At 42.3% G+C, this 14,692-nt stretch overlaps 1 protein-coding gene across 2 annotated transcripts in view; it reads right to left on the bottom strand.

The window, feature by feature from the left end:
• Positions 1 to 10,485, bottom strand: part of ZDHHC2 (zinc finger DHHC-type palmitoyltransferase 2) — a 73,746-nt gene extending 63,261 nt beyond the window's left edge. Inside the window, exon 1 of one of the 2 annotated variants that reach the window (XR_004272004.1) lies at positions 9,675 to 10,031. Coding sequence is in view for 1 of the 2 variants with exons in the window: in XM_032288365.1 (XP_032144256.1) it covers positions 9,675 to 9,807 (133 nt within the window). In the remaining variant the exon portion in view is untranslated. Of the gene's footprint in view, positions 1 to 9,674 lie in introns of both variants that reach the window. The other variant, XM_032288365.1, reaches the window with a different exon arrangement.
• Positions 10,486 to 14,692: the final 4,207 nt, after the last annotated feature.

The following is a 14,692-nucleotide window of genomic DNA, read 5'->3' as shown; positions in this document are numbered from 1 at the left end:
CATGGTTTGACACACCATCATTGCTCACCTGGATTGTGGCAGTGGCCTAGGTCCACAGCAGCCAGAAAGATCTTTCTTAAATCTAAGTCGCAGCACATAAGCTCCGTACTCAACACCCTGCAGTGGATTCTCATGTCACTCCAAGTTAAGCCAAAGTCCTCACAGTGGCCTATAAGCCCTCCATGATCTACGCTTTCTCCCCACATCTCTGACCTGTCACCTACTTCCCTTTCCCTTGTTCACTACACTTCAGCCAAAATGACCTCCTTGTCCTTCCTAAAACATGCTGGGGCTGACCCCTGCCTCCAAGCTTGTAAATGAAAGTCCCTTTGCCTGAGATACATTTCTTCACAATACCAGCGTGGTTAGATCTTTCAGCTCTTTCAGGTCTCCGCTTAAATTTCATGGGTCCTTCTCCTTTTACAGCCATTGTATTTAAAATCGAAACCTTCCTTTGGTATTCTCAGTCCTTCTTGCCCGACATTTTGCTTTGTGTCATGACACTGATGATCCTCTAACAAATTATATAATTTACTTATGTTTTTTATTCATTCTCCTTCCCCTAATTAGAAATGTAAGATCCAAGGCCTGTCAATAGATATTTTTTGAACAAATAAATTAAAAGCATGTCCAATGAATTATGGCTGGTTAACACGCATTCAGTTCTTGGATTTTGCAATCATGTGTTAAAGGGCAAGTTTATGGGAGGCTACAGCAAATCACTACGCATCCTGCTCCTTTGACTGACATACAGTTATTTGTTCTACATATCTTAATTTTCAGTAGGTACTAGTCCTGAAATAAGTTACATTTCATTAAAATATGCTATAATTTAGACTTTGCTTAAGTCAAAATGGTCCCTGCCCTGTATCTTTTCCCATTAGCTGACCTCTCTGGAGATGCCCTGGCTAATCACTAGTCATAGTTAAGTACATAAACCCCTGACTGCCTTTCTGCCTAAAACAGGTCACATGGATTTGCCCATTTAGTAGTAAACTTGATCACAAATTAGCCCCTGCAATTTCGAGCCAGCTTATGACTTTCTGTTTGAGACTCATAATTGAAATATTTTCCATGCTCTGCAAATAGCCTCAGGTGTTTCTCATTACAGCCCCAGCTCAGCTGTTCTGGAGTGGGCTGTCTTTCCCACTAAAGTACTTCCAATATGCTACATACATTACAAACACAATTCCAAATCACACCATTCCTCACATCCCTCCAAATCTGGTGAAAAGCCATACTTAGATTCAGTTACCTACCTCTTTGAGAGGACCCATGGGATCCAAACGGATGAGGGACACAGTTCAGCCTGAATTTTAAGTCACCCTACTCCATACATACCCTTTAAATAATATGAAAATCCACTTACATAATGCAGTAAACACAGACACAGAATTTAATTTTATCGGTACATAAGAAAATAGGCAATCGTGATAAAGCCATTCTGGTTTCCCAAGTTTCACTGAATAATAATCAAATACAATTCTTGAAACTATGTGAACTTATTTCTATAAGGATTATATCTTTTATAAGATGATCATGGAGATAGACAACTACCTTGAAACTATTTTATTCTTTGGATGTTTGGTTTTAAAATAATTAGAGAAAAAGGTTTTGTTTTTTTTTTTAAACTGTTTAGCATATATTTTGCTAATGAACTCCTCTGTACCATTCTGTTCCTCTGGGGTGGCAATGCTCGTGAATAAAAGGCCTAATTAATTTAAGTATGACAGGAATGCTTAATTGTACACTTCACATCAGGAGAAACTTCAGGATACCAATAAGAAATACTGGCAAAGAAATAAAACCCAGCCATCTATAAAAACACTTATTCATTTGCATTTAAAAAATGTAATCCAATCAATGACATATCTAAAATGAACTACCATTAAGTATGCATTTCAGCGTGAAGTGCTAAGATGACAAATGCAGCATGTATTTTTGCTTAAGAGTATCTCCCAAATAAAAATGGATTTTATAACACTTCAGGCACTAATATTTATAACTGAATTTAAAAGTCACAGCCAGATAAAAAGTCAAATTAGGAAAAATGCTACATAAATGATATAAAATGTGACATTATCACTGTGAAAGGCAAATTCTCAAGCAATCGTGTCTGGTTTCTTTACAGCTATCCTACTCTTCTTAAGAAATCAGAGCATCTACCTCTTCCCCAGCGCCCCCTACTCCCACCCCCTGCGCTGATAATTTCACTCTTGTCACTTTTGGCATTTGATTGAAACAATAATTAAGACAATTATAATAAAATTCCCTTAAAGGAATTAGGAAAAAATTTTCAACAATTTTCTAATGGACTACTAAAAACTTCAATTATTTTATGCTTTCATTATAAATTCTCTGTAGTATTTCTAAATGGTAATATATAATAACAGAATTCCACATCATATTAAATCTGTCTTTCTAATGATCTTCGGAATATTGTTTTTCCAACAGACAGCATTAAGAATCTATACCATATTCTAATCTGTCATTTTGCAACTTAGACAAGATAGAATATCTACACTCATCACGAACAGTGCTGGAACCCCTGGGGACCCATGAATCCACCATTTCCTGGAGAAGACAGGGCTGGGAGATGTGATACAACTGTCAAAACGCAGTAGTATAAATCAGCAGCATAAATTATGAAATGTTAGTATGGTTCTATTTTTTCTGAGAAGGAAAATCACGAATTCTCCATCAAGATAAAAAATAAAAACAAATGAAAAAAAACAGATGAGGACCATCTCATGATGAATCCCTTGCCCCCATATATACTCATCTCTGGGATAAATTTGTCTTTTTTTTTTTCCCCACTAGCACAGTTCTCCCCATGGTAACAAAAAAAATCAAACACCTGAGTTTGCTGGACCATGTAGTCTGGGATGCGGGCATAACCACCTCAGCCCTGCCAGCTGGACACTGCCCAGGCTAGAACACTGGACCTGCTGTTACCAAGCTGGGGGAGCAGAGGTGGTTCTAAGTGCTCTGTGGTGATTGGCTGCCAGGCCTGCCACTCTTTCCAAAGGCCATTCCTCAGGTGTAATGTCAGTTCTACTTCACCCACCTGCCCCTGGTTTCTGTCCATTTCTAGGCTAGGCTCTCCAGACTTCCCATGGATTCAGTGAGTTGCATTCATGAAGTTCCCTCCCCAGTTTCACCCACCACGTACATGCCCTGAGCCGAGAGCAGAGTAAAAGTGGCCCAAGCATTGGGTAAGAAGTGAGGGAGCTAAAACAGCCTCCTAGTTTACAGCAGAGGCAAACAGTGCTGCTTATAATCTTACTCTGAAACTACATCAACCACTAAATATATGTGGCAAGATCTGTAACAAGACTTAAAATTCATTTCTCCTAACATGCTCCCCAAAAGCTCTTTCTACCTGCTTCATTGTTTATCCTTTTCCATTGGCCCAGCAGCCAATTCACATGTCTAAGACTGAGACATTTCGCTTTCCATTTCTGCTTTCCTACCACTCTGCTGTGGACATGGCATCCGGAAAGGTGACAACCCCTCTCCTCTTGCCTAAGTCAGCTAGAAAGCTTTGGTTCTGGATTTTTTCCCAGAGGCAATTTTTTTTCTTGGCTACTAGGAGAAAAGCTCTATTAAGTTCTCTTCTAAATCATTTCTGTGGCGGGAAATGCCTGGCAAATAAATGTTTTTGAATGAATCCTACACAAACCCTTAAGAAGCTGCCTTCTTTCTAACCTCATAGAAACACACCTTCTCTAGAGACAATTAATTATCTTAATTTAAGAAACCATCCCCTCAGCTTCTGTTTAATTACTGGAAACACTCCTCCAAGTATCAATTTAATGGCATGGCTGACATTCTCAGTAAGCAATTGCAGGGAAATCTTTCTACAATAAGTCTTAAACTGAGGTTTGACCCCTAGATCCTGTTCTCTCACTTATTTGCATTATACAATTCAATAAGACTAAGTAGAAACCACGAGATTAATTCATTCAACATTTATTGTGCACCTCTACATGCTAAGAATGTGCTAACTGCCTTACATGTTTCTCTCTAATAGGGTTTAATAGCAAATAGTAATGCTGCATTGTCCAGTACATCAAAAGTAAAGGAAGTCTCTGACACACTAAATGGAACCAAGAAAGCTTAAGTAGAGTCTTTTCTCTTACTCTCTTTCTTGACCTGATCATTTATGCTAAAGTAAAATGGCAGCACAGATCCAGAGTTTGGAACATATCATATTTTATACATCTGAATTCTGGATTTGAAGAAATATTGAGTTTTTATCACTGTACTCACATAAATTCAAATCTTTAAAATATTAAACAGTATCAAGAAAAGCCACAAAAGTAATATTTTGAATCATATTGCCAAGAAGTAATATAATTTCTTTTTTTAAAAAAATTTTTGAGACGGGGTCTCATGATGTCACCCAGGCTGGAATACAGTGGTGTGATCTCATCTCATTGCAGCCTCTGCCTCCCAGGTTCAAACAATTCTCCTGCCTCAGCCTCCCGAGTAGCTGGGACAAGCACACAACACCACGTCAAGTTAATATTTGCATTTCTTGGTAGAGATGGGGTTTCTCTATACTGGCTAGGCTGGTCTCAAACTCCTGACCTCAAGTGATCCTCCCACCTCGAGATTACAGGTGTGAGCCACCATGCCAGCCAAAAGTAATAATTTCTAAAGTGATTTAGTCATTGAATGTTTTGCATGCATCACTATGGGTGTGCCTTGTATTCTACTTTAAACTATTTTAATACTTAAAACAGTTGGCAAAACCAAGTAAAGGCAAAAACTGCAATTACTTTTGCATCAACCTAATAAAACATTTGTAATCCCAAGATCTTCTGCCAGTTTTTTTTTTAAATGCTTTATTGACCTACATAATTTTTAAGGTAATAGTTTAAATATCAGGAATAGCAAGATATTAATAATATAAAGTGAGAGTTTAAATATCAATAAGAAGAATACATTTCTTCTTCTGTGTAACTCAAATTTATTTCATGGTGGAAAGCAATTGAGAGCCCCAGTAGTCTCTATGCTTGAGCTTGCCATGGCCTTGAATTAATGGTGGGTCATAACTTCACAGAATCCAAGTAGGAGGCTTTATGTATTTTGTTCTTACGGATATTTGTTCGCTTGTTTAAAAGTATGAAAACATGGCTGTGTATCTCTCAAACTGATCCCTAAGTATCATAATCACTGTGGAATACAATAGGGTATGATCACTGCTGAGGGATGTTTATTAATAAAGACAGCAAAACTGTGAGTAAAACCTCAAGATTCTATGTTCATTGCAGCACTGTTTACAATAGTGGTCTAACTTCTAACATATTCCAAAGTTCGGCCAGCTATTGCCCAAGGGCCAAGGCTAGCTAAACACTTTTGTTAAATAAAAGCTACACCTATTTGTTAAAGTATTTTCTATGGCTGCTCTCTACAATAGTAGAGTTGAGTGGCTGGAACAGAGATCATAAGGCCAAAAATATTTACTATATAGTCCAAAACTACAAGGCCCTTTAAAACTCTGAAATTATTGTGCAAAAAACTGTTGACTTATTTTCAGAGCTCTGTCAACTCTTTAAACAACAGCAAAGTTAAAAAGAGTTGCTAGCTTCACTGGGCTAAGGAGATTTGGTGAGGGGTTTGGTGGGAAAAAGAGATATTTGGACATCTGAATCACAGCAGCTAAAGTCATAGCTGACACCTCTGCTAGGTAACTTGGAGAAAGAACACTGAACTTGTGGCAACTCTGGAACGTTTAACTCTTTCATTTGGAAATACAGGAGGGGTTAGCCTGGATACCCTTTAAGCTTTTCCATCTTCATGATTGTTTAAAACGACTTAACTAAAACCATAAGCAAACTCGGAACCATACGAGTATGCAACATCATAATAAATGTCCCTGCCAGTGCAGTGGCTCACGCCTTTAATCCCAGCACTTCGGGAGGCAGATGCAGGTGGATCACGAGGCTGAGCAATCCAGACCATCCTGGCCAATGTGGTGAAACCCCATCTCCAGTAAAAATAGAAAAAAAAATTAGCTGGGCATGGTGGCATGCACATGTAGTCCCAGCTACTTGGGAGGCTGAGGCAAGAGAATTGCTTGAACCCAGGAGGCAGAGGTTGCAGTGAGCTGATACTGCGCCATTGTACTCCAGCCTGGGTGACAGAGTGAGACTTCATCTCGAAATAAATAAATAAATAAATAAACACCCCATAGCCTCTGCCTAAGAAGCCGGAAAGTAATGAATTTCAGAAAAATGGGAACTGAAATGGTTACACAAGGGCATGTGGAAGTTTCTTGTACCATTAAAACTTTTCAGTAAATCTGAAATACCTAAATAAAATGGTATGAAAGAGTTAAAGTAATGTAAATGTTAGTACTTAAAAGGAGAAACTTCAGTGACCTTCTTCCACAAGCAAAGTTAACACAGCAGCAGCCATAAGGGATCTGTGAAACACACCTCAACCATGTCTTGTGCCCACTAAATCGAGCATGCCTGAGGCGGCAGACCACCCTTACTCCCTGTCAGAGTGCATCCTAAAGTTCCCTGTATAAATTTTACCTTTGAGTTTATCTTACTTGATGGAAATCAAGCTAATAACTAAAGAGAACAAAGACAGTTAAGACACAAAAGAAGCCAGGAGTGGAGAGAAGGATAGGAGGGACAGGGGAGAGGGAAGAGGAGTGGTAAGGGAAGGAAGGATGAAGGGGGAGGAACAGGAATAGAAGAGGATAGTTCATCAACAAACTAGATAAACATGGTCCAAATGATTAGCAGTCTGTCTTTTGTGATCTTTTCTTTGGCAGAATAGGAAGCTGACTTCACCAGAAATACTTGACTCTCACACAATACATGTGCATCCCATATATTTTACATATACACATATTCCAAAAAGAGAGGTTATTTTTATAAAATACAAACACTAAGCAAAAATTATGCTAACTGAAAAAGTGCCTAGAGAGCCACATACATCCACGTTGTTAAATATAGAAACTAACTGTAATGAGAATCATTATCTCCAGTTTCCAAGGATACCAGGATAAGCACTACTCCTAAATTGCAGTTCATTCAGCAAAGGGCACAGAATAATTTATATTCAGGGTCATCGCTAGCTGAGAGCAGACATGAAAGGAGGACCAGGGCAAATCACCCTGTTTCTTTTATTCCATTTGTTGCCTGATCCAGTTCCCAGCCCCCGATCCCCACACTCTGGTCCACCTTGGCCAATGTCTTATGGAAGAAATTTGGAAAATCTGCTTGTAAATGGCAACTTCCAAGAGAAAAAGAATCTTCAAAAGGCAGGGCAGTCTGAGATGTGATTAATGCTAGGGGTGGGGTGGGGGCTGGCATTTCCATTTGCTTTGTGAAAAGGAACAGAGGCTGGTTTTGTGTGTCAGTCACATTAGTTGCCATCTTTCCAAGTGCCTATAAAGAAACTGTACAGTTAATTTCGACTTCCCACTCAACCAAGGCTAGGCAAAGCTTGCCACTCCTAAACTGCCATGGTCTCTAGAATCAAACTCAGTTTCAACTTGTTCATCCTTAAAACTCTAGAATCTACATCTTTTGTAACAAGTACTTCTTGTTTCTACTCAATAAAAATACAAAAGCTACTTTCTGAAAATCTAGGAGCTATTGCCTCTGAAGCATTTATTTGTTTATTCCAGACTACTTACTGTGGCTTTCAATGTGGCAGGCACTGCGCAGCAAGGCCAGGCAGACAGGCATGGTGCCAGGCAGGCAGGGACAAGAAGTGATAGTAGGTAAAGTATCAATAACAGACCATGCCACTTAGGCAGTTTTTAAAGAGGCATTCTTCCTCTTAGTAAAATCATCACTTACTAAAATAATGATGTGGATTTTATGGATACTCTAGATTTGTCTTAAACTTACAGAAAGTACATATAAACATACGATTCAGATATAATAGCAATTTTCCATTTAGTTCCTTCCCCATCACCTGTCTACCCAATATAATAGTAAGACCTGCCATGTAGCACCTCACTAGGCACAAGCATCCTTGTAACGGGCAGAAAAGCTCTCTCTGCCTTCAAATGCTTCCTCCAAATGAACATGAGACACTGTACCAAGCTAAGCTTCTTATCTTAATGTGATAATACAGGAGAATAAGCTGCCTATTTGGATAATGAAGGCCTTTCAGGATGTCCCTTCTTTGCAGGTTATATTAATTGATACTATTTACCGTTTTTAAGAGGGTGAAGGAATGAAATACAACAAAGGTTCTCAACAGTTATGTAACCTATACAGTCTATCTCAATAAGGCAAGCTATTTTAATATTAACAGTTAACACAAAATTTACTACCCGTCCTTTCCTATACATTTTAGATGACTTGACGACCACACACCTAAATGCAGTCTCATGATGATGCCTATACAGCTGCGTCTTTTCCTAACAACAGATTCAAGAGGGTTTTGTTTTTTTTAACTATTAACCTTGTTTCTAAATCCCTTAAAGTAATAATAGCAAAATTTAAAACTATCAAAACTACATGAAATAAAAGTTAGTCTCAGTTCTCCTTAAACGAACATCAGTGATTATTCTGATGTATTATTACGACTTTCTCACAAGGGGCAACATTTTGAGGTGAGATGGCTTCAGACAAGACTTTATGACTGACTTTTGAGGCTTTGAAAATGCTTGGATTTGAAGGGTCAATGTAATAGGCCACTATTTAATCTTTTCCCTTGTCCCACCCAAAGCCAGTGCTTGGTAGGGCAAAAACACTGACACTTTGTTAAGTGGAACACCAAACACAGAAAGCATTCACTAGTCACTGGCAGAAAGGTCATTCTCTGTTTTAACATCTTTTTCTGATAACCCACATTAGTTTTCACAAAACCTCTGAAGGTAGAAACCAGCTTACATTAAGCGATATCACTGCACTCCCTACTTAAGTATATTAATCAACTTAAAAAAAATTGTAATCTTCTGCGTTAAAAGTACCCTACTCAACAATTCGGGAACCCAGAACTCAGACTGGGGCCACTTGGCTCTCTGGATATAAAAACCTCAGACGATCACCTCTTTTTTTCTCTCCCTGCTGTTCAAACACCTAAATTATGGTTTGGTGTGTTGCACATGTCCTCAAAAATACTTCCTAGTAGCTCACCTCCTCCACATCCTTTTTAACTAGAAAAGTGTCCAACTGGCAGCCCTCAAATCATAAAGGCAGCAAAAACACCCCTAAGCGCTGTCACAAATTCTTAACGAGTGGATTGAAGCCAACCAGCAAGGGATCCAGCTCCACCGCCGCCGAGGCCAGCACCCCCACCCGGGTCTGGCGCAGCTCGCAGACCGGCCCAGCTCAGAGCCCTCCAGCCCCCAGCGCACCCCGCCGGCCTCGGCCTTCCTCTCCACCGCGGTACCGGGGACCGTCCGCCCCTCTAGGGGGTGTGGCCGGGGCGGCGGCTGTGAGCGGAACACGGCGGGAGGCTCGGCGGCGAGCGCGGGTGGAGGCGACACCGTAACCCCAGAGTTGGGAGGGGAAGGCGAGGGGCGTGCGCGAGAAAGGAGCTGCCTGGAGCCTGCTTTCGGCCGCGGGGGCGGGGGTTGGGGGACGCGGCAGGTTGGCGACTCCCGGGCGAGGCGCACCCGGGAGGCGAGAGCTGAGGCGCGGCTGAGCGTCCCGGGACTGTCGGGGTGGGCGGCGCGGGGGCGCACTCACCTATGCACAGCTGGATGGCGTAGGCGTAGTAGGACCAGCCGAGCAGGAGGCTGATGAACACCACCGGGATCCAGTACAGCACCCGCCGGCACCGCCGCCTAGCGCTGCTGCTGCCCGGGCCCGAGGGCGCCATCTTCCAGCCGCATCCACCTGCCCAGCTCTGCCGCCGCCCGCGGGCCTGGCTCCGGGGCGGGCTGGGCGCGCCCGGCACCCCCGGCGGGACGGGCCCCAGGGCGGCGGCCGGGTGAGCTGCGGCCACTGCCGCCGCCGTGGCGCTAACTCCCCATCCCGCAGCCCCGAGCCGGCGCCGCGGACTCCAGGCTCCTCAGCCTGGCGGAGGCGGCGGCTGCGAGCGGAGGACGAGGAGGCGGAGGGGGGCGGCGAGGCGGCGGCGTCGGGAGGCTGCGCTCCGCCCCCGCCGTTCCCCGCCGCCCGGCCGCCTCCCCTGGCGTGGCCGGCTGCGCCCGCGAGCAGGCTCTGCGGGAATAAGGGGCCCTCGCACGGGCCACTTCGGGGGCGCCCACTGTGGCCCCGCCGCCTCCGGCTTGGCCCCTGGATTCCGGGGAGACAGGGGACGCGGGGGCTGCTCGGCGCTGGCCCCGGGGGCGGCCCTTCCCCAGACGCCCGGCACTCGGGGCAGTTGGGTCGCGGGCGCCGCAGCGCTGGACGTAGGGAAGCGCACGGGGGTCGGAGGCGAGGCCGGCGGAGAAGCCGTTGCCCGCGCCCGCCCCGAGCCAGGTGCCCCGAGAAAGTCTGCAGCTCTGAGGCCCGCGTTCCCGCAGCAGCCGGCGTGGAACCCTCGCGCTTCAACTTGCGGGTCCCGGGGAGCCCGCGGGGGCCGAGAGGAGCTTCCCTTTACTACGCGGGTTTTAGGGGTAAGCAGAAATGCACCGCGAAGAGGGGGTGCCGAGCTGGCACCTGGAGTGGGAGGGGCTGTGGAGAAGCGACGAAGAAGCATTTTTAGTTGTGAAACCAGTCACCCCTGCGGTTAGAAACAATAGTTCTTTGCTCTGAGAATGTTGACGCTTTGGCTAAATGATTGAGTGATTGTGACAGGGGCCGTTCCCACCATCCCCTCCCTAGAGTCCAGTGGTTCCTTCCACCGAGTATTTATTTTTTTCCTCAACCCGCTCCTCACTACGGTGTTTACTTTCGTGGTGGCAATTCCAAACTCAGTAGATAACTGATTCCAAAGAGGTTTCCAAAGAACTCCGAAAGGGAAACTAAAGGTAGTCAAACCAAACATCTGATTTTATGATTCATGAAATGGAAAATAGACGAATGCCTCCTTTGTTTTTCCTTCATCTGATTATGAACGCACCTGATTCCACAGGGAAACACTTCAATCAATGAGTGTATGTAAATTATGCGCCTCACTACTATACATAATAGGCACAATTTTTCTTAACATTAGTGAATATGTGTATTTACACCACACAGCAACCATAGTGAATGAAATTACTTCTTATTCATGTGTAGAAGTTAAAAAAAAATACTGATTTACATGAATTCAGTCAGAGAAATGTAGCTCTGGTGTCTGCGATTATCCTTCTGTGACTGGATTACACAAGCTAATCTCTCCTGAAATAGCTACTACGTTACACACACACCCCACATCTCTTTCCATTTCTTTTCAAAAATGTATGGAAAATGCCAGTCAAGCTTCTATGTGACATTAAATAACTGAAAGGAGAGAAATACTACGTCCAAGGAATCACTTGATTTTGGTATAGCATTTTATGTTCTCTTTGGATAATCTGTATATGAATATAAAATTGTAACTTGTCTGGCTTCCTTAACGTTTTTGAGGGATATTAACATTGTGTGCCCCACAATCAGAAGAGAGTAAAAACAGGAATTAAAAGTTCCTCTGGGACTGAAATACCCTCACAAAGATGAGCAAATCAAGTGATTGAAAGTCAGTAGAGACTATCAAGGAATGAAAAGGAAAGGGTCGGATTTTCCATACTGGAAACAGTGGAGAAAGTGCAAATAGTGCCTCTGTAGATCCTAGATGCTCCAGTGCCCTGTGCTCTTCCTCCTGTCACCGTCTTACAGGATCTTGAAATCAGAAATGGAATAGCATTTTGCCCAGTTTTCACATCTTTTGCCCTTTTGGAAAAGTACCCAGGTGTCATATCTTTGAAGGAAGCCATATTTTTATTACTAAGTTGTTGTTTAGTTGTTCCTATTTGTAATAAATATCTGTGAAATATTTTCAACCTTTTTTTGTTATTGCCATTTTAAGGATACTACTATTACTGGGGTTTTCAAGTTCTCTTAACAAAAAAAAGTCTGGAGTAGGAAGAAGCATCTCTAAAGCCACAACATAACAGGATCGATCTCTGCGTGGTCTCTAATTAGGCATAAGCACGCAGGCACAAATGTAAGGTCTTTGGGGAGTAGCCAATCTCTAGATACTGGGCTTTGATGAGAGTGGAAGGAAAACTCTTATTTTGAGGAAGAGAGAGCCTTTGATTCCTTTTCTTTTTTTTTTTTTTTAGGACTGTACATCAACAGAAAAAATAATTTGAAGGTCATAGACAATTAAAAAGAAACTTCACTAGAGACTTACTCTTTAGAAATACAGAAGTTTCAACTCACGAATTTTTAATTTAGGTGTTCAAGAAGCATAAGAAATTATAGGTTTCATGTGTAACTGTGATTAAACTGATATGGCCATTTATGGAAAAAATAAAAAAAGAAAGCCAGCTACAGCAAAAGAGGAAGAAGGCAATACTAAGAAGAGAAGGGGCCAGTGGACAGCTAGGCAGGAAGGAGGGTGAGGGGAGTGACTGAGAACAGGAGAAAGTTCCCTTGCTGGGCTCACCCAGTCCTTAATGACCTTGACTCCATCCTCACTAGGCCTCTGCCTGTATGCTCCTTGCACTCAGAGGTCTAGCAATGTCATTCACCTCTCAAACTTTCAGGACTCTTATTATCAGATCCTGCCCCATGAAGGAATCTTAAACGTTCATCCTCTCCCTCCAGCCCAGTCCCCCAAATGCTTCAGTTCCCAAACCTCAAATCTACGTTGCTTTCATAGTTAATACACCCAATCTTCCTCCTGCTTCCAGATTCAGATTAACATTTTAACATAGTCCCTTGCTAGTATGAATCAAGCATGCTAGCCAAGCCCAGGAAGTCATGGACTCACCTGCTTCTAGTGAGCACAGATCTCCCTTAATACTGCTTATGCCAGCCTCATCTCAACTTTTTCAGCCAAACCACCTACCAGAAACTTCAGTAGGACACTTGCTTGATGTTTGCATCTTCCTTTTGGAAGAGTTCTTAGAGGGCAACATTGCAACAAGAATTTATCTTTTAAATATCAGGTCAATTGTCTAAATCTCATGTATATAAGAAGTTGATCGTCTTGATTTTGCTAACAAATACTACAAGGAGTTCTAACTCTTACAAGGATTGGTGAATGAAGCTGAGGTCTGGATCTATAACTTACTCACTCATGGCACTCCCATCCTTACTAAAGTGGTCTGCATAAATACTGGTAGATTCTCTTTCATTGTTTTCTCAAACTTAATCTTCTCACTCTTTGAGGGGAGAAGAGCTCTTTAGAAGCCAGCAATCCATGACATCAGCGACTCCAGTGTCAATGTGTATGTTTAGAATAGTGGTCAAAACATTCTCCATGGGAGAATAATAGCATCCCTAAACCACTTTTTGTTTCTGGAGACACGTAAAATAAAAGGAATCGTGCTTAGTGAACGTAGGAATGAACTAATGCTGAGATATGTTTTGGCTCTCAGAGATTTATGTTTGCAGTTCAGCTGTAATGATATTGAATACAATGGTAGATAATTTCCAAAGTCTAAGGATGTCTTTTTCTGCAGATGATTGAGTCAAAACATTGGGAAAATGTAAAGTGGAGCAAACTGTCCCTGGCAAACCTGCCATTCATGCACTCTAGGATTTCCACAGTAGCATTAATGTGTCCTGCCACTAGATGGTAGGCACACACCAAGCAGTGCAGCTCCCTTGACCTTTTCTCCATAGATTTCATAGATTTTAATAGTATCAACTCTTAGCTTAACCAAGGCAATTATAAATATGAATTATAAATTCATGACCAATAACATTGTAACTAATTAAAATTATGTTATAATTGGCAGGGCAAGGTGGCTCATGCCTATAATCTCAGCACTTTGGGAGGCCGAGATGGGTGGATTACCTGAGATCAGGAATTTGAGAACAGCCTAGCCAAAATGGTGAAACCCCGTCTGTACTAAAAATACAAAAAATTAGCCGAGCATGGTGGTGGGAGCCTGTACTCCCAGCTACTTGGAAGGCTGAGGCAGGAGAATTGCTTGAACCTTGGAGGTGGAAACTGCAGTGAGCCGAGATCATACCACTGCACTCCAGCCTGGGCAACAAGAGTAAAACTCCATCTTAAAATAACAGAAAATTATAACTATATAATTTGTATATTACAATTTAATGGCTAAAGATTAATAAAAAATACCAACCATATTCAAAAATTTAAAAGACTTAAAACATCTTTCTATACAGCAAATCATTCTGATTCTGCATCCACTTCTTTAGAATTTGCACCAAGGTCAATCTCTTTGGAAAAAAACAGAAAATTTTCATTGAAATAAATACTTTTGCTTACATTGATTTCCTTCTTTGTCCCTAAATGTGGAGGGGCACTGTTTATAAACCCAAAAGGTTAGTAGATATTTCCTTCCAATGGACTGACAGCTATACCATGGATCTCTAAGGGGCGATACAATGGCCCAAGTCCAACTGGAGATTATTAGAAGTGGCTATTGTGGAGTTGAGAGTTGAACAGCCAGCAGAGAGTGACCAAGGGCAGCAGAATTCTGCAGTGTAGTGGCCAGTGTCCAGGGATGTCAAGGCCAGCAATGGTATCCTCGGTTGACTGTTCATGGTGGCAAGATCTTGGCCATTCACCATCTTCCTTTGTTCCAGCTCAAGCTTATTCTCCAGGCTTCCTTTTGATTTTGGAGGAGTGTCTATATAACTGCAAAATATTTTTT

This window comes from Sapajus apella, unplaced genomic scaffold (genome assembly GCF_009761245.1).
Source record: "Sapajus apella isolate SASKATOON/1434 unplaced genomic scaffold, GSC_monkey_1.0 scaffold21, whole genome shotgun sequence".
Lineage (NCBI taxonomy): Eukaryota > Metazoa > Chordata > Mammalia > Primates > Cebidae > Sapajus > Sapajus apella.
This window is presented reverse-complemented; position numbering and strand designations above follow the sequence as displayed.